Source organism: Salvelinus fontinalis, chromosome 17 (assembly GCF_029448725.1).
Source record: "Salvelinus fontinalis isolate EN_2023a chromosome 17, ASM2944872v1, whole genome shotgun sequence".
NCBI classification, from domain to species: Eukaryota; Metazoa; Chordata; class Actinopteri; order Salmoniformes; family Salmonidae; genus Salvelinus; species Salvelinus fontinalis.
The window spans coordinates 24,655,957-24,678,956 of NC_074681.1; the positions used below are offsets into that span (position 1 = coordinate 24,655,957).

The 23,000-nt window shown below is 41.5% G+C and overlaps 1 protein-coding gene across 4 annotated transcripts in view; it reads left to right on the forward strand.

Annotated features, from left to right (window-relative positions):
* Positions 1 to 23,000, forward strand: part of LOC129814021 (dipeptidyl aminopeptidase-like protein 6) — a 164,887-nt gene that overhangs the window by 102,905 nt on the left and 38,982 nt on the right. For all 4 annotated transcript variants that reach the window (XM_055866762.1, XM_055866761.1, XM_055866760.1 and 1 more), the window contains exons 2-6: positions 13,598 to 13,712; positions 15,342 to 15,440; positions 21,110 to 21,204; positions 21,303 to 21,377; positions 21,481 to 21,533. In XM_055866762.1, coding sequence (XP_055722737.1) covers positions 13,598 to 13,712; positions 15,342 to 15,440; positions 21,110 to 21,204; positions 21,303 to 21,377; positions 21,481 to 21,533 — 437 coding nt within the window. The remainder of the gene's footprint in view (positions 1 to 13,597; positions 13,713 to 15,341; positions 15,441 to 21,109; positions 21,205 to 21,302; positions 21,378 to 21,480; positions 21,534 to 23,000) is intronic.

The window sequence follows — 23,000 nt, forward strand, 5'->3', positions numbered from 1 at the left end:
CTTGCCACGCTGTCATTGTAAATAACAATTTTTTCTTAATTGACTTGCCTGGTTGAATAAAGGTAAAAAATGTATAGAAATTATAATACAGATAATTGTATCAGGGGCTTTCTCTGGGGTGTTGAGTTCTTCAATTGGAAATTCGTTTTGAGCGTTTCTGCTTCTTGAACTGCTCTGAAAAGAATGCATTTCCAAAAAGACTCATGATTAAAACTATGTTTCTGTGTGTTGAGGAAGTGTTTTTCAGTTTTTCAGTTGTTGAGAAGTGACAAATAAGAGGTTGATGTTTGTGTTATAGTTCTTGCAGTCAGTGTATGGTCCTTGGTGGCACAGCTGTGGACAGATAGAGATGAACTTTATTGCATTGAGGTTGGGTTCACTTTTCTGTCAATAACGCATGCTGAAAGACCTCCTGCAGTCAGTCTTATAGACAGTACACACTCTGTCCCTTTGTGCTCAAGGTCAGATATCAATTTACTGATGGTAACTGAAGAGGAAGTACGAACGCACGCATGCAGGCACACACTGACACACACGCACGCACGCATGTACCCATGCGCACAGGCACGCACACACACACACACACACACACAGGCACACACACACAGACACACACACTCACTCAAAAGAATGAAGCGAAGGACTAATTTCCTCATGTCTTTTTGTATTTGTTTTGTTTCTGATTACTTTTCTCTGTGGCATTGTCAGTGATGGATTCTTACAGTCTACACGTATGAATTGTTAGTAATCTCACCAATTGTCCATGGCAAGGTATTTTAGGAGGTTACCACAGTGTTCACTGTAGCAGAACAGAACGTTCTCTAGGTGTAGCTCATGAGAGAACATGGATATTAAATAGAAAAAAAGAATGGAAGCGCTGCTAGGGTAAACAATAATAAGTCTTTGTAGATAGAAGATGCGCTTTTGTAAAAGGGGTAAATTGGTCATTAAAAATAATGGAGGACCAAGGCACTCTTCATGTGTCTTTGTACTCACTGACGAATGTCATACAGCCGAAACGTGTCAGAGTTATAACGTCTTGTTCCATTGAACATGCTATACAAATAAAGTGCCTTGGTCCACCTTTCTTTCTGATAGAGAAAACAATAAATCACAGAAAGGAGTAAAGGCTGAGGTAGAAATAATGTAATCGATTTTGTCTGGATTCTAAAAAAGGACAACACAATGCACTTGTTTAATTCTTGTGTATTTCACCATTGTATTTCAACACAGTGAAAGGACACTTGTATGAGTCATTTCAGTGAACTCCGCTCAATTTCTGAATTTCTGGAGTTTAAGCTATGTGTGCCTTAACTTTTTTGAAGTTATCAAACATGTTTTGCTTTGGCTGAGTACAGTACTCTATATTGTATGGAAAGGGTACACCTTGATTTGTAGGCCTACCCATCTTTCAACATAAATATTATACCCTCCAATCAGAATTGACCTCTTTATCATAATGTCCACAGCAGGTATTTGATTCAAAGAGCAGTTGGTGCCCATTGTCCTCAGACAATAGACTTAATTGGCCCTATTCAGACCTTGATTGACTGCAGGAGGACAGAAGCGTTCAAGTTTTTCCGAATGGAGCAGCGGACGGTGCCGGTGGCACACTGAATAGCCTCAGACAGATGCCCTAGCTTATCTCTCTCTCTGCATTGTTGGAAAAGGACCCGCAAGTAAGCATTTCACTGTTAGTCTACACCTGTGGCATACAAAGCATGTGACAGATAAGATTTGATTTGATATGTAAACTCAATACCCTGCTGGGCTGGCATGCATTCTTAATCTCACTAGTTAACGCCCATGACTTATTGATGATGGCGTTTCAGGGGAGAAGTTTACCCCCACTCACAGGGAAGGGCTTGACCCCTCTCAGGTCATCGCTATGGCTATGTGATATTTGAGTGATAGATCAGGTGTCAGATGACTACCAGACTAACCTGTCTGGAACTGCATGGTCACCTGTTTAAGTGTTTACTCCTGTGTTTCAGAACCATGACTTCAAGTCTCTCCACTCTCCAATCATTTTCTTCAACCCCATATGTATCTGTTCCCTATCCACCTGTCAGAGATACAGTACCCCCACTCTGCTTCTACCCCTCTGACTTCCAAGACTTACAGCCCACACCTGAAAATAGAATGCAGAAGACAACAAATGGAAAGACAGAATTGATTATTTTCCCTTGGTGGCTTCCTACTCTTTTTGTTTAGTCAGTTGGGGGAGAGCTAGGAGAGAACTAGAGAGAGAGATGCACGACAGGGGCTTTGTTTTGGTGTGGTGTTTTTCTGATGAGAACAGCGGAGGTGAAAATGGCTCTGGTCCTCATTTATTTATGGAGCCTCTTATTGTTATCAAACTCGGTGCATGCTGGCTTGCTTTTCACTCAGGCTAACACACGAGGACAGCTGAATTCATGAGACTTCCCTTGCCATGCCCAAATAAGCGCTCTGAAGAGTTCTGCACTTCGTCTTGTATTCAGAGAAAGGATTCTTGACTCTGTGGGCTCATGCACCCTTTTGGTGAGGGTGGATGAGTCTACCTTCTGGAAAAAAGACAAAGTTGGAGTTTGTACAGATGTTTGTACAGAGTTTGTACAGAGTTTGTACAGAGTTTGTACAGAGTTTGTACAGAGTTTGTACAGAGTTTGTACAGATGTTTGTACAGATGTTTGTACAGATGTTTGTACAGATGTTTGTACAGAAATTGTACAGAGTTTGTACAGAGTTTGTACAGAGTTTGTACAGATGTTTGTACAGATGTTTGTACAGAGTTTGTACAGAGTTTGTACAGATGTTTGTACAGATGTTTGTACAGAGTTTGTACAGAGTTTGTACAGAGTTTGTACAGAGTTTGTACAGAGTTTGTACAGAGTTTGTACAGATGTTTGTACAGATGTTTGTACAGAGTTTGTACAGATGTTTGTACAGATGTTTGTACAGATGTTTGTACAGATGTTTGTACAGATGTTTGTACAGAAGTTTGTACAGAGTTTGTACAGAGTTTGTACAGAGTTTGTACAGATGTTTGTACAGATGTTTGTACAGATGTTTGTACAGAAGTTTGTACAGAAGTTTGTACAGAGTTTGTACAGATGTTTGTAAAGATTGTTGTGTAATGTAGAGCTGGAGCATACAGATCTTAATTTGATCAGTCTTGTGTTGCTGAGAATGTTCCTCTACAGCAGGAAATGCAAACGTTTTAGTGTATTTGAGTTTTAAAAAGGCTTCTAAAGTTTTTAATTTCCATCTTAATTTCCTCATTTGCACTAATGAAAAATGTATCACCCCCTACAAAAATGTCCATTAATTATAATCTACATAATAATTCAAATGTCCTGTTGCTGCAAGATTATATTCCTGTTGTAGCAAACTGGCTCAAATTTAAGATCCTACCACAGTATGGCTTGTTTGTTGGCAGATAGGACAAAAATAACATCTGAGTTTTGTCTGCCTCTACTATTCCGTGGGGAGGGTTGTTGGTTGGTGCCAATGGAGGTCTTGGTACATCATTTTTATTAACTTCAGTGGAGTATTTTCAGTCTTTGTTAGCTCAGAGTTCTTCTCTTTGTTGAGATGGTAAACAATAATAGAAGAATATTGTACAAACTAATTTAGTGAATTTATGTTGATTAGAGTGCATGTTTATGAATGGCAAAGTGCTTGTGGTTCTGTGTGGTACTGTGTTGCTCAGTTGGTTGAGCATAGGGCTCGCAACGCCAAGGATTGTGGCTTTGATTAATGCTGGGGCTTCCCATATGAAAAATGTATGCACAATTGACTGTAAGTCACTTTGGATAAAAGTGACTGCAAAATGGCATATATTATTCATTTATGTTTTTCCATCCAATTTGACTCTTTCAGTACATTAAGGAGTATGAACACACATCATTTGGTCCTTTATATTCAGTACAGGTACTGTGTGTCTGCAGGCTACAAACACAAACAACCTGGTATGTTTTATGTGGAGGCAATGGGCCTAAATTCACCTATTGTCACAGCAGCGTTTGTTCTATTGTTGCTAGAGGATGAGATATGGAGGGGACTGACAGTAGCTAGCAGTAACCAGGTGGGTGGTTCAGATAACACCAGCAGCTGGCAGGTGTTGGTGAAACGATGAACTGAAGAACTTTTGGCCGACACACAAGTTGCTACAGGAACTGAGAAACACACAAACAAACAAAAGAGATATAAATAGTCTCTGTTCTAAGGTGATGTGGTGTTGGCAACTTGTATAAAGATAACTGTGTATTTTGATTAGGAAGTAAGGTGTAGGGATGTTTCTGAAATACTTGCAATTTTGTTTGCTTCTCAAAGGCTCATACAGGCCCTCCCCGCCCCAAACCTATGTTGAACAGCCCTACTGTGAGCATGTTGATAACATAAAGGGAAGGAATAGACTGGAAAGGAGGAGAAGATTCCCCAGCTAGCACATAGCATTCTGAGAACCAAATCATTCTTAGAGCTTGGTGAGAGTGGTTGTCCAATGGTTATTTTGCATACAACCTTCTGGGAATGGTGCAGGATAGTTGCTTGGCTTTGGATCATTCTCAGCACATTTAAGGAACTTGACAAGAAAACATTATTTTGTTGGTACGTATTTCATTGCTTTATCAGAACGTTTCTTAAAAGTTCAAACATGGTTACATTTCATTTCAATTTTGGTATTGTTTCAGGAATGTTCTCCAACTGGTTTAACATTGGGAATGCTCTCCAACTGGTTTAACATTGGGAATGTTCTCAAATATTTCAGAGAATGTTGACAAACAACATTTTTATGTGGGAAGAACATCAGCATAATGTTTCCTCATGGTTCTATTTAAGTTCATGTTTTCAAATTGTCCCAAGAATATTAAAAAACAACGTTCTTCTGTGGGAATTTCAGTACTTCAGCATAACGTGTTTTCAAATTGTTTATGAGAGCGTTAAGAACTTTTGTAACGTTCAGAGAAGGTTATTTAAAAACATTCATGGCGAACTGAAGATGGTAGTGCTGAATGCCTTGTGAAAAAAACGTAGGATTCAATGTCCCCAAAACCGACTAAATAGTAGCACTTTATGCCGACACTGATGAACGCCAAAACATGTAGGAGAGTAGCCTAACCACGGAAAACATGGAGATCCAGACAGAGGTGACCTATGATTTTCACCACCCTCTACAGTAAGCGTGGAAACTGATCTGCTAAAATCAGTAACTGACTAATTGAGTGTAGGCCTACTTGAGCTAGTCAATACAGATATACAAGAGATGAAGGCGAGCCTTGAGATGAGTAATGAGAAAGCCGCGACACTGGAGAAAGAAGCTAAAGGGTACTGTCAATACTATCGAAACTGACATTAATGAACTAAGAAAAGAGAACACGTTTCTAAGAGAATCCGTACTTCATATACAGACTAGATCTATGCAAGAAAATCTGGTGCTACCATAATTAAAGAGAATGAGGGTGAAAATCCAGAGTGTGGTCAAAGAATTCCTTTTTAAAGCGCTACAGATCCCAGGCAATACTGTCGACAAAATCAAATTCGTGTACATCGACTCGGACCGAGAGGACATCGATACGAGCGCCCAATTGTTGCCACATTTGCGTACCATAAGGACAAACTAATGGTTAAAGGTTTGGGCAAAAGAGTCGCCATCGTGACAATAGGCATGAACGATCAGTTCCCAAAGGAAATCACAGAACGGCGCAAAGTACTGTTCAAAGGTATAGACTAAAAGGGAAATGTGTAGCTCTCGTAGTCGATAAGCTGTACATTGATAACCAACTGTTCCGAGACACCAAGACTACTTCATGGCTATTGTAAAAATAGAAAGTTCCCATAGAACAGGCGAATAATGGAACACCCAACACTATCTGTGTTAGTATAAAAAAACGAGAAAATAAAAGAATACAACAATTGATAAAGACATAAACAACAAATATGCTTTACTACTCTAGGTCGTGAATGTTGTTGTAAAATTATTGAATTTAATTTATGAATAGATAAGACAGCATCAGAAGAATGTCTAGTCTTCTGGATCACAAAAGAACTCAAAAGCCCAAAATGAGGTGGAAATAGAAATAGAAACAGAGGACATAGAAGGGGGATACCGAGTCAGTTGTACAATTGAATGCATTTAACCCACCCCTCTGAATCCGAGAACTGCAGGGGCTGCCTTAATTGACGTCATCGACGTCCAGAGAACAGTTGTTGTTGGGGGTTAACTGTCGCTGTACCAGACAACTGCCTTGCAGTCCACTGTCGCTGGACCAGACAGGACTGGCAAAAAGTGCTCTTCACTGACAAGTCGCGGTTTTGTCTCACCAGGGGTGTTAGTCGGATTCGCGTTTATCGTCGATGGAATGAGCGTTACACTGAGGCCTGTACTCTGGAGCGGGATCGATTTGGAGGTGGAGGGTCCGTCATGGTCTGGGGCAGTGTGTCACAGCATCATCGGACTGAGCTTGTTGTCATTGCAGACAATCTCAACACTGTGCGTTACAGGGAAGACATCCTCCTCCCTCACGTGGTACCTTTCCTGCAGGCTCATCCTGACATGACCCTCCAGCATGACAATGCCACCATCCATACTGCTCGTTCTGTGCGTGATTTCCTGCAAGACAGGAATGTCAATGTTCTGCCATGGCCAGCGAAGAGCCCAGATCTCAATCCCATTGAGCACGTCTGGAACCTGTCGGATTGGAGGGTGAGGGCTAAGGCCATTCACCCCAGAAATGTCCGGGAACTTGCAAGTGCCTTGGTGGAAGAGTGGGGTAACATCTCACAGCAAGAACTGGCAAATCTGGTGCAGTCCATGAGGAGGAGATGCACTGCAGTACTTAATGTACTGCAACACCAGATACTGACTGTTACTTTTGATTTTGACCCCTCGCTTTGTTCAGGGACACATTATTCCATTTCTGTTAGTCACATGTCTGTGGAACTTGTTCAGTTTGTCTCAGTTGTTGAATCTTGTTATGTTCATACACATATTTACACATGTTAAGTTTGCTGAAAATAAACGCAGTTGACAGTGAGAGGACGTTTACATGTGGAAAAGTGATGTCAGAGCGGAATGGACTAAGATACAGTAGAATAGTATAGAATACAGTATATACACATGAGATGAGTAATGCCAGATATGTAAACATTAAGTGACTAAGATACTGTAGAATAGTATAGAATACAGTATATACATATGAGATGAGTGTTGCCAGATATGTAAACATTATTAAACTGACTAGTGTTCCATTCCTTAAAGTGGCCAGTGATTCCTAGTCTATGCCTATAGGCAGCAACCTCTAATGTGCTAGTGATGGCTGTTTAACAGTCTGATGGCCTTGAGATAGAAGCTGTTTTTCAGTCTCTCGCTCCCAGCTTTGAAGCACCTGTATTGACCTCACCTTCTGGATGATAGCGGGGTGAACAGGAAGTGGCTCAGATGGTTGATGTCCATTAACTTTTTGGCCTTCCTGTGACATCGGGTGCTGTAGCTGTTCTGTCGGGCAGGTAGTTTGGCCCCGGTAATGCGTTGGGCAGACTGCACCATCCTCTGGAGAGCCTTGCTGTTACAGGTGGTGCAGTTGCCATACCAGGCGGTGATACAGCCCGACAGGATGCTTTCAATTGTGCATCAGTAAAATTTTGTGACGGTTTTAGGTGACAAGTCAACTTTGACTGCACAGAGGTGCCTGAGAAGAAGGGTCATTGGGGGACCAGCATGTGTGTGTGTGTGTGTGTGTGTGTGTGTGTGTGTGTGTGTGTGTGTGTGTGTGTGTGTGTAGGGAAAAGGGGGGTTTCCGAGCTCCATCAGCTTCCCGTTCCTGGTCAATTTGGCATGCCTTCTCAAACACTCACACATCTAGTCTACTCTTGATTTGGGCAAGGGGATGGATCAACTGTTGAACAGCTGAGCGTGTGTGTGTGGAAGGGAGAGAGAGGTAGAGGTGTTGTGTTGTTGTGGGGGTAGGGTGTGTGTGTGTATGCATCCCACATCCGTTGCGACGGGGTGCTGATGTTAGGGATAGTATACAGTGGTTTCTCAATGAAAAGTTGAGAAACTACTGCTGCAGCAGTATGTTGTAGATGGTGGTACGTTGCGCCATTCTTTCGTTGTGCAACACTGTCACAAGTGGGAGTTAGATCGCTGATCTATCGGTAGTCTAAATTGTGGTACAAATTGTGGGATTTTTCACACCTAGCCGAGCTATTAGACTATCCTTTTGTAAATAAATTAAGATGTGAATGTTTCAGTCCGAGAGTCTCTCTCCTCAGGCACTAGAGTCCTGCATCAGGCAACAACAAAAGAATTGCTGGTGGGTGGTCCCGTAGTTGAGAGAGAGCTTGGGTAAATAGAATGTGCAATTACACTTGACATGTGGACTGACAATTTTCGAAAAATTGGATACTTGTGCCTTGAAGCCCGTTACATAAACGAAGAGTGGGTGTTATCCACCATGGAGTGGGACAGTGCAGCTCAAAATTGCAGATAACTTACAGTAAGGCTAGTTATTGTGAAAGAATACTTGTGGATCTTGTTGATTTCCTCTATCGGTTCAAGAGGCCTACTATCCACCTGGTAATTGTGTGGCGTCACCTACAGATGGATTTGTGGTTTCAGAGAGAAGCCAGCTGCAACCCTGTTACCAGGCACGGTGGGCTTTTGGTTTCTCTCCCTCTAAAAACAGAAAGAATTCTAAATAACAAACTGGCTTGATAGCCCCTCTATATAAAGTGAATTTCTGAAACACAGTCCTTCGTTGCTGATGTGAAGAAGAAACTGAATGAAAGAGAGTCCAGTGAGGATAGGAAGCGGAAAAAGGTTGACCATGTTTTCAAGACCTGAGCTACTTTATTTATTGATTTTATTTATGAAATGTAGTAGTTTATTTAGGCACTTTAATATATTAGTTAGGCTCAGCCTATTTAGTAGGCTATCTTATAGCATAAAACTATATTTGTCAGCATAAAGCTGAGTGATTCACTCATTCATCGCTTTGGATCAAAATAAATAAGTACCAACATTCTTTCTGATTGTCTTTAACGGGTTGAAAATGTCTTTAATAACCTGCTCGTGTGTGTGTTCAATTATTTGTGACATTGTGGTTACAATTAACAATGGAAACAAAATAAATAAAATAAATCCTACTCATAATGAATAATCACATGGTTGTTGCAAGCTTTTTTTTTGTAAGATTATTTTGTATTGTTTTGACAATACGAAACATACACATACAAACGGCAACTACATCACACCTGCCCAGACCCACATCTCACTCTCCACCACATTACCTTTACATTTTAGTCATTTAGCAGACTCTCTTATCCACAGCGACTTACAGTAGTGACTGCATACATTATCATACTGGTACCCTGTGGGAATCAAACCCATAACCCTGGCGTTCCAAGCGCCATGCACGACCAACTGAGCACAAGGCCTCAAACTGCACCATTTTGTTTCTCTCCGTACAGCCTTATTCTAAAATTGATTGAATCGTTTTCCCCCCATCAATAGTTCAATCTTGGTTTCATCAGACCAGATCATCTTGTTTCTCATGGTCTGAGTGTCCTTTAGGTGCCTTTTGGCAAACTCCAAGCGGGCTGCTATGTGCCTTTTACTGAAGAGTAGCTTCTGTCACTCTACCATAAAGGCCTGATTGGTGGAGTGCTGCAGAGATGGTTGTCCTTCTGGAAGGTTCTCCCATCTACACAGAGGAACTTGGGAGCCCTGTCAGAATGACCATCGTATTCTTGGTCATCTCCCCGACCAAGGCCCTTCTCCCCAGAATACTCAGTTTGGCAGGGTGGCCAGCTCTAGGAAGAGTCGTGGTGGTTCCAAACTTCTTCCATGATGGAGGCCACTGTGTTCTTGGGGATCTTCAATGCTGCAGACATTTTTTGGTACCCTTCTCCAGATCTGTGCCTCGACACAATCCTGTCTCAGAGCTCTACGGACAATTCCTTCGACATCATGGCTTGGTTTTTGATCTGACATGCACTGTCAACTGTGGGACATATGTGACCGACACGCTCGATTCGGTCATATGTAGCAAAATTTGAAATTGTGTTCTTTACATTGGATTAAAGTAGAGGCTCAACTAGAAAATGGTATATCATACACTACAGTTGAGGAACAATGGGAAAGTAATTCTGCTTTGAAAGTTGACAAACTTGTAACCTCACTTTTGAGAAAAAATTTTGGTATACTTATTGGAGAGCTCTTCTTTGTCTACACCCATTCAGCGTTGTTCACACCCTCTTAATTAAAACCTCTTCGGGCTAGGGGGCGGTATTTTCACATCCGGATGAAAAGCGTGCCCAAAGTAAACTGCCTGCTACTCAGGCCCAGAAGCTAGGATATGCATATCATTTGGGTAGAAAACACTCTAAAGTTTCTAAAACTGTTAAAATTATGTCTGTGAGTATAATATAACTTATTTGGCAGGCAAAACCCCGGGGACAAACCATCCAGGAATTGTTTTGTTGTTGAGGTGACAGTGTTTTCGATGTGTTTTGTATGTGGATCTAGATTTCTAAGGCACTTGCTTGCAGTTCCTTTCGCTTCCACTGGATGTCAACAGTCTTTAGAAATTGGTTGATGTCTTTCCTTTGAGAAATGAAGAAGTAGCCATTTCCTATCTGGGTGGAAAGCCAAGTGTACTGTTATGTTTGGGGCGCACGACCTGAAAGCTCGCTCCACTTTGTTTTTATCCGCTATTGAACGCAGTTTATCCCGTCTTAAATTGTATTGATTATTTCGTTAAAAAATACCTAAAGTTGTATTAGGAAAGTTGTTTGAAATGTTTGGACCAAGATTACAGGTAACTTATTAGATCTTTTGTAGTCATGTTGCGCGAGTTGGAATGTGTGGGAGGAAACACTGCTCAACTGAAGACTGCAGTCAGCCTGGAGGCGCCCAGTCAGCATGGAGGCGCCCCCCCACATTTGTGGCCTGCTGGAGGTCATTTTGCAGGGCTCTGGCAGTGCACCTCCTTGCACTAAGGCGGAGGTACCGGTCCTGCTGCTGGGTTGTTGCCCTCCTACGGCCTCCTCCACGTCTCCCGATGTACTGGCCTGTCTCCTGGTAGCGCCTGCATGCTCTGGACGCTACGCTGACAGACACAGCAAACCTTTTTGCCACAGTTCGCATTGATGTGCCATCCTGGATGAACTGCACTACCTGAGCCACTTGTGTGGGTTGTAGACTCCGTCTCATGCTACCACTAGAGTGAGAGCACCGCCAGCATTCAAAAGTGACCAAAACATCAGCCAGGAAGCATAGGAACTGAGAAGTGGTCTGTGGTCACCACCTGCAGAATCACTCCTGTTTTGGGGGGTGTCTTGCTAATTGCCTATAATTTCCACCTTTTGTCTATTCCATTTGCACAACAGCATGTGAAATGTATTGTCAATCAGTGTTGCTTCCTAAGTGGACAGTTTGATTTCACAGAAGTGTGATTGACTTGGAGTTACATTGTGTTGTTTAAGTGTTCCCTTTATTTTTTTGAGCAGTGTAGTTAGGTTTTGTATGTCATGTGGAATTGATTGTATGTGTTTATAGTATTAGGGTTGATAGACCGTCCACCATCTGTTTGTCTCTGAGGAAAGGACAGGAGTGGCTCATCATTTTCTCTCTCGTTCTGCATGGAGCAAGAGCACATAGTACATACGCCACTCCACCCAGGCAAAGAGGCTGCAAAGAGACTCATCCTGAGCACTAGGACCATGGGGTACTGTAATACAATACTAGAGGAGGTAGAATGACTGTAGAAGCTGCAGGATGGTGATCTGTCCTACAGAAAGAGTGGGAAAGGAAGGGAACGTTGTAAAGGTGTGAAAGACTCTGGGGATATGCTCAGGTGTTCTGGATCTCCCAACGCAGCACATTTTAACACAAGGAGCTGTCTTCAGCGTATTCATGGTTTTTCCTATCAATTCCCCCATCAGAGCTTATTCTGTCACTTAGATTCCCTCTAGGTTCTTTCAACAGCTGTGTGGCTGAGAGACTATCACAGGAGTGTTGCAGTATTAGCACAGACACAGTCAGTGAGTACATTTACATGCACAGTAATAATTCGACATTAAACTAATTATGGCAGTAGGCAGATTATTCAGTAGTCATGTAAACACCTTACTCTGCTTACCTTAAGGTCAACATCGAAGTAAACACACGCAGATTAAAACAACCTGTTTTCTTCGAATTATTAGAACATGTGAACACCTTAATCGTATATGATCTGTGTATGTGCTAGCACCAGCCTAGCGATCCTCCCTCTTTACACCGAATGAAGTGAGTTCAGAACGACTGAATGGATGCGTCTTAGAAGTAGTTTTCACATGCAAACTTTATACAAATTAAAAATCAAATATGCTTCCCAAAAATAATATGTTCGCTGTGGTAGAACATTTATTTTGATTGGCAATGTTCTGTATTTAGTGCCATCAGGTAGCCTGATTTCAGATGTGTCCATGTAAACGGGTCTGTATTTAGTGTCATCAGGTAGCCTGATTTCAGATGTGTCCATGTAAACGGGTCTGTATTTAGTGTCATCTGGTAGCCTGATTTCAGATGTGTCCATGTAAACGGGTCTGTATTTAGTGTCATCAGGTAGCCTGATTTCAGATGTGTCCATGTAAACGGGTCTGTATTTAGTGCCATCTGGTAGCCTGATTTCAGATGTGTCCATGTAAACGGGTCTGTATTTAGTGCCATCTGGTAGCCTGATTTCAGATGTGTCCATGTAAACGGGTCTGTATTTAATGCTATCTGGTAGCCTGATTTCAGATGTGTCCATGTAAACGGGTCTGTATTTAGTGTCATCAGGTAGCCGGATTTCAGATGTGTCCATGTAAACGGGTCTGTATTTAGTGTCATCAGGTAGCCTGATTTCAGATGTGTCCATGTAAACGGGTCTGTATTTAGTGTCATCTGGTAGCCTGATTTCAGATGTGTCCATGTAAATGGGTCTGTATTTAGTGCCATCTGGTAGCCTGATTTCAGATGTGTCCATGTAAACGGGTCTGTATTTAGTGCCATCTGGTAGCCTGATTTCAGATGTGTCTATGTAAACGGGTCTGTATTTAGTGTCATCAGGTAGCCTGATTTCAGATGTGTCCATGTAAACGGGTCTGTATTTAGTGTCATCAGGTAGCCTGATTTCAGATGTGTCCATGTAAACGGGTCTGTATTTAGTGCCATCTGGTAGCCTGATTTCAGATGTGTCCATGTAAACGGGTCTGTATTTAGTGTCATCAGGTAGCCTGATTTCAGATGTGTCCATGTAAACGGGTCTGTATTTAGTGTCATCTGGTAGCCTGATTTCAGATGTGTCCATGTAAACGGGTCTGTATTTATGCCATCTGGTAGCCTGATTTCAGATGTGTCCATGTAAACGGGTCTGTATTTAGTGCCATCTGGTAGCCTGATTTCAGATGTGTCCATGTTAACGGGATTATTTGGGAAATCGTTCTTCTTGCAAAGCATGTCAACGTTTTAATAGAACTATATTAATCTGATTATTAACAATAATCACATTATTGTGTGTATGTAACCGTACTCATCGCCTCCCCTTCATTCTCCCCCATTGACCTCTATTAACTTGTGTTTGTGTTGCAGGACCTGGTGGGCAGTGCCCCTCCACAGAGGAACTGGAAGGGGATAGTCATCGCCCTGCTGGTCATCTGCATCATCTTGTCTCTGATCGTCACCTCTGTCATCCTGCTCACCCCAAGTATGTAACACACAATGCTGCATCACACTACATTACACTTATAAACACCTATTACACTCTCTTAGATTACACCACACACTCTCTGATACATAACACTACAAACACAGCATCACTTCCCCAACACACTTTGTAGGCATAGATGTATGACGGATGAGACAGGAAGATGCAAACATTGTTAAGTCAAGTCATACTCATACTCATGTGAGATCTTGTTTTGATCAACCTGTTGTTGCAGGACATTTCCTGCATAGCAGAAAATGCTAATCTGTGGTGTAGAGAAGGTTAAAAAAGGCTTCTAAAGTTTGTAATTTCCACTTTAAAATGTCTGACTTGATTTGCCCTAACTAAAGATGTATCAACCCCTACAAATATTTCCATTCATTATAATCCACAAAATAATTCACATTTCCTGTTGCTGCTGGATTATTTTCCTGCTCTGAGAAACTGGTCAAATTAAGATCCTACAGTACATCTGTACCTGAGTCAGGCCACCAACAGAAAACTTGCAATTGGCTTTGCTAGCAGACAGCCCAGTAGGTAATTTAATTTCCTAAACCCATTCATTCAAAGACAGACAGGAGTAGAGATGTTGAGATGTGTCAGCTTGGAAATTGCATATTGGTTTTTCAGAAAGACGAATTGAGGTCATCCTCTCACTAGGTAATGGGGCTTTAATGTAAAATGTCATTCAGTCTTGTTTAATGAAGATTATTATGCAGTAATAGCTCTAGTCATTTTTACAATTGCCAGTGCATCAGAGGTGCTATTTGCCTCATGTTGGGAATCCCTCTCAATGGTCTTTTACCAACAGATGAAGATAATTTGCAAATTCAGAGACTTGCAAAGGTACTGTATATAGTTAAATTTTTAAATGTGTTATTTTTAGTTCTCTCAATTCTCTGCAAAAGCTACTTACTGGCATTGACACATACGATTCTCCCTTCTAGAATCTATTACTAATGGTACTCTGTTGTCTTTTCCTGAATAAACTGACAGGTGAATGGAGAAGATAAATATGTAAAGCTCCCATATGGGGTTGAAGGGGCATAGAGAGAGAGAGAGACACACACACACACACACACACACACACACACACACACACACACACACACACACACACACACACACACACACACACACACACACACACACACACACACACACACACACACACACACAGAGTCTCTATGTAACTCAACCCTCTAGCGCTGCTGTCTACCTTGACTGGTCTCAGCTGTTTACCCTGTGCAGCTGGGTTAGAGGGAGTCACGGCTGCCTGGAAAAACTGGCCAGGCTGCTGTGAGTTGATGCTGGCGGATCAATGGACTGTCTCTTTCTTCTTTGTAACTTTTCCTTAATCGCTGTGCCTGTGATATGGGAATTACAGTCCTACTATCTCCAGAGACAGAAACAGCGCATAATAGTCAGACTCTGACAGATGTCTCCTACCCTATTTTTATGACCCCTTAGGCAACTTTTTGCAGGAAAGTGACAGTCACCAGGTAACAAAGGTGGCCAGGTCCCTTTTTTATGTGATAGAGAATTGAAACATAACAGTATCGTATTCTTGTACCTGATTAATTCTATGACTTCTTCCACTTTTGTTTTGTTGATATATTCCACTGGCAGTTGCAGATGATAGCCTTGCCCTCAAGAAGAAAGTCACCATTGAGGATGTCTTCAGAGGAGATCTTCACGTGCACGACCCCGATGCTACATGGCTCAGTGGTGAGTTGCTATAGTTACACCCTGCCCTTTCATCTGCCAATAGAAACTGAAGCTAACACAGCGCCCACCAACCAGGAACTGTTACATGTCAGTTGACATTATTAGAGCACCACATTTACATATTGTCGACGGTGGTCGCTAAGGCAATGACTCTATCTCCGTATGCATTCCAAGCCGTATTACTTTTCCCATTAGACAGACATTACTATCAAACAAAAGGACCACACATAGAACATATGGAAACCTAACTATGACTTCAATTGCCTATTGAATTTAAACATAATCATAGAAACCCAAATCCTGATTTAAAGGCATAATGGATCACTCAGCCAATGTGTTTACTGTGAATGCTTATTATCAAGCCCTCAATGATTACATGGCTATAGTCTCATGGTTAATCCCTTGCAACAGAGACAGACAGCCCACAGAACTAAGTAAGCGTTATACAGAGAGACAGAGCCATGTAATCCAGTGAAACCTTGAAATATGCCAGTTTATGCTGTTATGCACCATACAGTACTGTAGCTATAATGTATGCCGAGCATATACAGGACAGGCCCAAATTAAACAGATGTTAGGCTGGTCTGATATGAACTTTTTTAACCTTGACAAAGTAAAGTGGAAAGCAAGCTGCAGAACACATAAATGTTGGATCAAGCTACTGCTCGCCCTCTAGTGTTAGAGACTCAAACTACTTAGTTTTTTCATTGACTCTCCATTAAGGACAAAAGTAGTACCAGAATTTATTTTATTTCCACATACTTTTACATACTTATTTATATACAACTTTATCCACTGTATGCAGCAGTAACATAGCTTATCCTCTTCTCCAGAAAGTAAGCTTTTCACAATATAATAGAATTACTCACTCAGTCTGGATATCTCGGAAGAGAATTTAAACTGAATTGAAAATTCAAATCTTGGCAGAATATTTTGGCCCAGTTGGCCCTACCATGACTTAGGCAACATGCTGATGTCCAGTGTTTTGTGTGAAAGACAGTCAAAGTACAATGCAGGGAAATTGTGTCTGCAGAGAAGTTAAACAGCAGGCTTAAGGGCTTTTCCCTCATCAAATGGACCATGATAATTAACCTCACCAGCAGAAATACACACACACCAACTTCAAAGTGTGTCTATTCTAACGCAACATTGGAATGTTCTCTATCATTCTTCTCCGATAAAATCTTAGTGAATCATTGTCTGACATTCCTCCGTGTCAAAGTTAAGTTAATGCAGTCAGCTCAACATTTGGTTCTGATGAGCAGTGATAATGCGTAGGATCGTGCAACCTTGTACTTCAGTAGTCCTCATCAATATGTGGTGCGTTGGTTTCATTCAGAGTGATACATAATTGATTCAGCGTTGCTCTTTGATCACCGCTTGTCACCGGTCTCTTTGAACCTCTCCTTTGAGCAGGGCTTAAGACAAACCTTTTTCATCACCGTCCCAGAATTGTCCCGAAGTGCAATTTCAACCGTTCTAAACTGAAGATGAACCATCCTAAATGCTAAAATACTTCGTTTATTTTTTATATGTTTTGATATGCCAACATGGGTTTACTGTAGGACCTACAGTTGAAGTCGTAAGTTTACATACACTTAGGTTGGAGTCATTAAAACTTGTTTTTAAACCACTACACAAATGTCTTGTTAACAAACTATAGTTTTGGCAAGTTGGTTAGGACATCTACTTTGTGCATGACACAAGACATTTTCCCAACAATTGTTTACGGACAGATTATTTCACTTATAATTCACTGTCTCCCAATTCCAGTGGGTCAGAGGTTTACATACACTAAGTTGACTGTGCCTTTAAACAGATTGGAAAATTCCAGAAATGATGTCATGGCTTTAGAAGCTTCTACTAGGCTAATTGACATCATTTGAGGCAATTGGAGGTGTACCTGTGGATGTATTACAGGCCTACCTTCAAACTCGGTGCCTCTTTGCTTGACATCATGGGAAAATCAAAGGGAATCTGCCAACTCAGAAAAACAATTATAGACCTCCACAAGTCTGGTTCATCCTTGGGAACACTTTCCAAATGCCTGAAGGTACCACATTCATCTGTACAAACAATAGGACGCAAGTATAAACACCATGGGACCACGCAGCCGTCATACCGCTCAGGAAGGAGACACGTTCTTTGGTGTGAGAAGTGCAAATCAATCCCAGAACAACAGCCAAGGACCTTGTGAAGATGCTGGAGGAAACAGGTACAAAAGTATCTATATCCATAGTAAATCGAGTTCTATATCGACACAACCTGAAGGGTCGCTCAGCAAGGAAGAAGCCACTGCTCCAAAACCGCCATAAAAAAAGCCAGACTACGGTTTGCTACTGAACATGGGGACAAAGATCGTACTTTTTGGAGAAATGTCCTCTGGTCTGAAGAAACAAAAATAGAACTGTTTGGCCATAATGACCATCATTATGTATGGAGGAAAAAGGGGGAGGCTTGCAAGCCGAAGAAGCACGGGGGTGGCAGCATCATGTTGTGGGGGTGCTTTGCTGCAGGAGAGACTGGTGCACTTCACAAAATAGATGGCATCATGAGGTAGGACAATGATGTGGATATATTGAAGCAACATCTCAAGACATCAGTCAGGAAGTTAAAGCTTGGTCGCAAATGGGTCTTCCAAATGGACAATGACCCCAAGCATACTTCCAAAGTTGTGGCAAAATGGCTTAAGGACAACAAAGTCCAGGTATTGGAGTTGCCATCGCAAAGCCCTGACCTCAATCCGATAGAAAATGTGTAGGCAGAACTGAAAAAGCTTGTGCAAGCAAGGAGGCCTACAAACCTGACTCAGTTACACCAGCTCTGTCAGGAGCAATGGGCCAAAACCCACCAAACTTAATGTGGGAAGCTTGTGGATGGCTACCTGAAACATTTGACCCAAGTTAAACAATTTAAAGGCAATGCTACCAAATACTAATTGAGTTCATGTAAACTACTGGGAATTTGATGAAAGAAATGAAAGCTGAAATAAATAATTCCCTCAACTATTATTCTGACATTTCACATTCTTAAAATAAAGTGGTGATCCTAACTGAATTTTTACTAGGATTAAATGTCAGGAATTGGGAAAAAACTGAGTTTAAATGTATTTGGCTAAGGTGTATGTAAACTTCCGACTTCAACTGTAGGTCATTCACAGTGATTTAAAACGCTAATAAAAGTAGGCCTACTACTGAAATGGATAAATGGGTCTGTCAACTGAGCCAGAAATTCACATGAAATAATTTGCCTCTAAAATGGCCAACGTTGGAATAATATTCACATTTATTTTACATGAATGTGCAGGTAACTGACAAAATAATAGAAACACTTGAGGTATACAAAGTATATTGAAAGCAGGTGCTTCCACACAGGTGTGTTCCCTGAGTTAATTAAGAAATTTAACATCCCATCATGCTTAGGGTTGTCACGCCCTGACCTTAGAGAGCCTTTTTTATTCTCTATTCGGTTATGTCAGGGTGTGACTTTTTTTATTTATTTTTATTTCACCTTTATTTAACCAGGTAGGCAAATTGAGAACACGTTCTCATTTACAATTGCGACCTGGCCAAGATAAAGCAAAGCAGTTCGACACAATACAACTACACATAGTTACACATGGAGTAAAACAAACATACAGTCAATAATACAGTGAAAATAAGTCTATATACAATATGAGCAAGTGAGGTGAGATAAGGGAGGTGAAGGCAAACAAAATATATATATAAATAAATAAAAAAATATATAAAAAGGCCATGGTGGCGAAGTAAATACAATATAGCAAGTAAAAAAAATAACACTGGAATGGTTGGTTTGCAGTGGAAGAAGGTGCAAAGTAGAGATAGAAATAATGGGGTGCAAAGGAGCAAAATAAATAAATACAGTAGGTAAAGAGGTAGTTGTTTGGGCTAAATTATAGATGGGCTATGTACAGGTGCAGTAATCTATGAGCTGCTCTGACAGCTGGTGCTTAAAGCTAGTGAGGGAGATTTGGGTGGGCAAATCTATGTGTTCTATTTCTTTGTTGGCCGGGGGTGGTTCCTAATCAGAGGCAGCTGTCTATCGTTGTCTCTGATTGGGGATCATACTTAGGCAGCCTGTTTTCCACCTGAGTTTGTGGGATCTTGTTTTTGTACAGTTACTGTGTAGCCGGTAGAACGTTACGTTTGTTTATCTTTTTTTTTTTGGTGTTCATCTAAATAAAGAAAGATGTACGCTTACCACGCTGCGCTTGGTCTCATTCCAACGACGGACGTAACAAGGGTCATCTATAAAAATGCCCAGTTGCCCATTATTTTCGCTTCCATGGCTAGAAGAAGAGATCTCAGTGACGTTAAAAGAAGGGTTTCAAAAGAGCATAGGGATTTTGATTTAAAGTGTGTGTGTGTGTGTGTCTCTCAGTCACCAGATCTCAACCCAATTTAACAGTTATGGGAGATTCTGGAGCGGTGCCTGAGTCAGCGTTTTCCACCACCATCAACAAAAAAAGAAACTATGGAATTTCTCGTGGAAGAATGGTGTCGTGTCACATTGCTCCAATAGAATGGAGTTCCAGTCACTTGTAGAATTTATGCCAAGTTCTGTTCTGGCATCTCTGGCAACTGCCTTGTTCAGGGGCAGAACAACAGATTTTTTTTACCTTGTCAGCTCAGGGATTCGATCTAACAACCTTTCGGTTACTGTCCCAACACTCTAACCACTAGGCTACCTGCCGCCGAGGATACTCATACACTTTCCATTATCCTAATGCATCCATTCTGATAGTTTTGTGAGCGGAACTGTCATGGCTGAGCAAATATTTGGACTAGAGCAGGAAAAGGTTTTCAAAACAGAATACAAAAGCCAACAAACTTGAAGTTAATTTAACAGAAAAACACACTACCACAAAATCCAAATAAATGTCATTATGTCTAGCAATATGAAATCCTTCCAGTATCAGTAGCATCAACACTTTACTGCCATTGCTGTGGCGAATAGTAAGTAAGGGAGATGAGATGGCTATTCAATCAACCTTTATTTGAAGGGTAAAAACATTGGAGAGAGCAGCAAGGACCTTTTCTTTGCACTTCTCTTGGTAGAGGGGTTTATCCGAACAGGACACAGTGAGACTGAGGAATCGGCTCTGGTCTAGAGGACAACACTACCAGTGTCACACTACTGAGCAGAGCTGAGTGGAGCAGAGCTGAGTGGAACCAAGCCAAGCTGTACTGTCCTTGCCTTTTTATGCATCCATCATAGCAACCAAATACCTGAGCCAGCACAATATGGTTTGGGTCGGCACAATAATGTGAAAATGGTCTACCACTTGGACCTTCCCACTCGGCAGACGCTGGTTGAATCAACATTGTTTCCACGTCATATTAATGAAAATACGTTAAACCAATCTGGAATAGACGTTGAATTGATGTCTGTTCTCAGTGGGATCACACTGTATGTACCCACACCTTACAGCTACTGTATATGCTGCAGAGGTAACAGGATGCGAGCAAGGCCTGCTGTACCTTGGTGCCCCCCTAAAAGATATCTGCTCCCAGTCTGGTGTGGAAGGCTGGCCCCACTATGGCCGGAGGTTAGAATGCCTGATCCAGCACTGTAAGTACTGTTTGAAACAGCTGGATGCGTATTCCACAATGTAATGCTCTCTCTTCTGTCCTTTTTATTATTTCCAGACAATGTACTGCTGTATCGAACACGAGAAGGGGACGTGGTCAAACTCAACATCGAAACACAGGAGAGGGTAATTTTGGTGGAGAACAGGAAGTTTGTGAGTATTAGCTGATTTTAGTAGGTGATATGGTATTGAAAAATGTATGATGACCTTTTGTAATAAATATGACTCAAACATGCTTCTTTGATATCCAGGAAATGTTCAAAGCCACCAAGTACCACATATCTCCAGACCTGGAACATGTGTTGTTGGCCTACAACGTGGCCCCAGTAAGTAGAAAGGACCACACTTCTTCTTTTGTCTCAGATGCAGAGTTTATGGGTTGTTTCTGCCATGTGAGGCTGGATGCTGAAGTTGTGTTTGTCTCTGCAGGTCTACCAGCACTCCTACATGGCCTTCTACATCATCTGTAGTCTCATCACCCCGTAAGTCTGTCTGTCTGTTTCTCGCCTTTCTTTCTTTCTTTCTTTCGTTCTTTCTTTCTTTCTTTCTTTCTTTCTTTTACTCTCTTAGACTCTCTCATCTTATTTTTGTTTAAGTATTAGATTGACCTGCTACATAAGTGCTTAGTGTCGGTGGTCACATCTGTGCACCTGGTTGGTTGTGCTGCCAACTGGTGGATGAAGTTAAAACCCCATCCTTAATATCAGCCAATGTAATGGTCTCTATCCAGCAAACCAAAATTTGGTTCCCAGAACATTTGTTAGGTCACGGCAAATGTTCTCTTAACACAAAAATTGTCCAGTCGTGGTGATGATTATAGAGTGTTTGCATAAAACATCTGCCAGACATTGCAAGAACATTCCTAAAACACATTTAATCTGTTCCCAAAACACAAAAACTCCAGTTGTGCAGATGATTCAACCAATGTTTATTTTAGGGTACCAAAAACACTCACCTGGGGCCTCATTTATAAATGTTGCATACAGACAAAATATGCCCCAAAACGCTACTGGATTTTTCTTGCTCAACAGTTTCTAGTGTGTATCAAGGATGGTCCACCACTGAAAGGACATCCAGCCAACATGGAACCTATCTCTTGTGATGTAACCACACTGTTCCCACAACCTAATTCAATGTTCTGGGAGCCTTTAAAGAACTCTAGAAGCTTCTGATAGGCTAATTGACATCATTTGAGTCAATTGGAGGTGTACCTGTGCATGTATTTCAAGGCCTACCTTCAAACTCAGTACCACTTTGCTTGACATCATAGGAAAATCAAAAGAAATCTGCCAAGACCTCAGAAAAAAAAAAATGTCCTTGGGAGCAATTTCCAAATGCCTGAAGGTACCACGTTAATCTTTACAAGCAATAGTATGCAAGTATAAACACCATGGGACCACGCAGCCGTCATACCGCTCAGGAAGGAGATGTGTTCTGTCTCCTAGAGATGAACGTACTTTGGTGCGAAAAGTGCAAATCAATTCCAGAACAACAGCAAAGGACTTTGTGAAGATGCTGGAGGAAACGGGTACAAAAGTATCTATATCCACAGTAAAACGAGTCCTATATCGATATAATCTGAAAAGCCGCTCAGCAAGGAAGAAGCCACTGCTCCAAAACCACCATAAAAAAAGCCAGACTACGGTTTGCTGCTGCATATGGGGACAAAGATCGTACTTGTTGGAAAAATGTCCTCTGGTCTGATGAAACAAAAATAGAACTGTTTGGTCATAATGACCATTGTTATGTTTGGAGGAAAAAGGGGGAGGCTTGCAAGCCGAAGAAGCACGGGAGTGACAGCATCATGTTGTGGGGATGCTTTGCTGTAGGGGGGACTGGTGCACTTCACAAAATAGATGGCATCATGAGGTGGGAAAATTATGTGGATATATTGAAGCAACATCTCAAGACATCAGTCAGGAAGTTAAAGCTTGGTCACAAATGGGTCT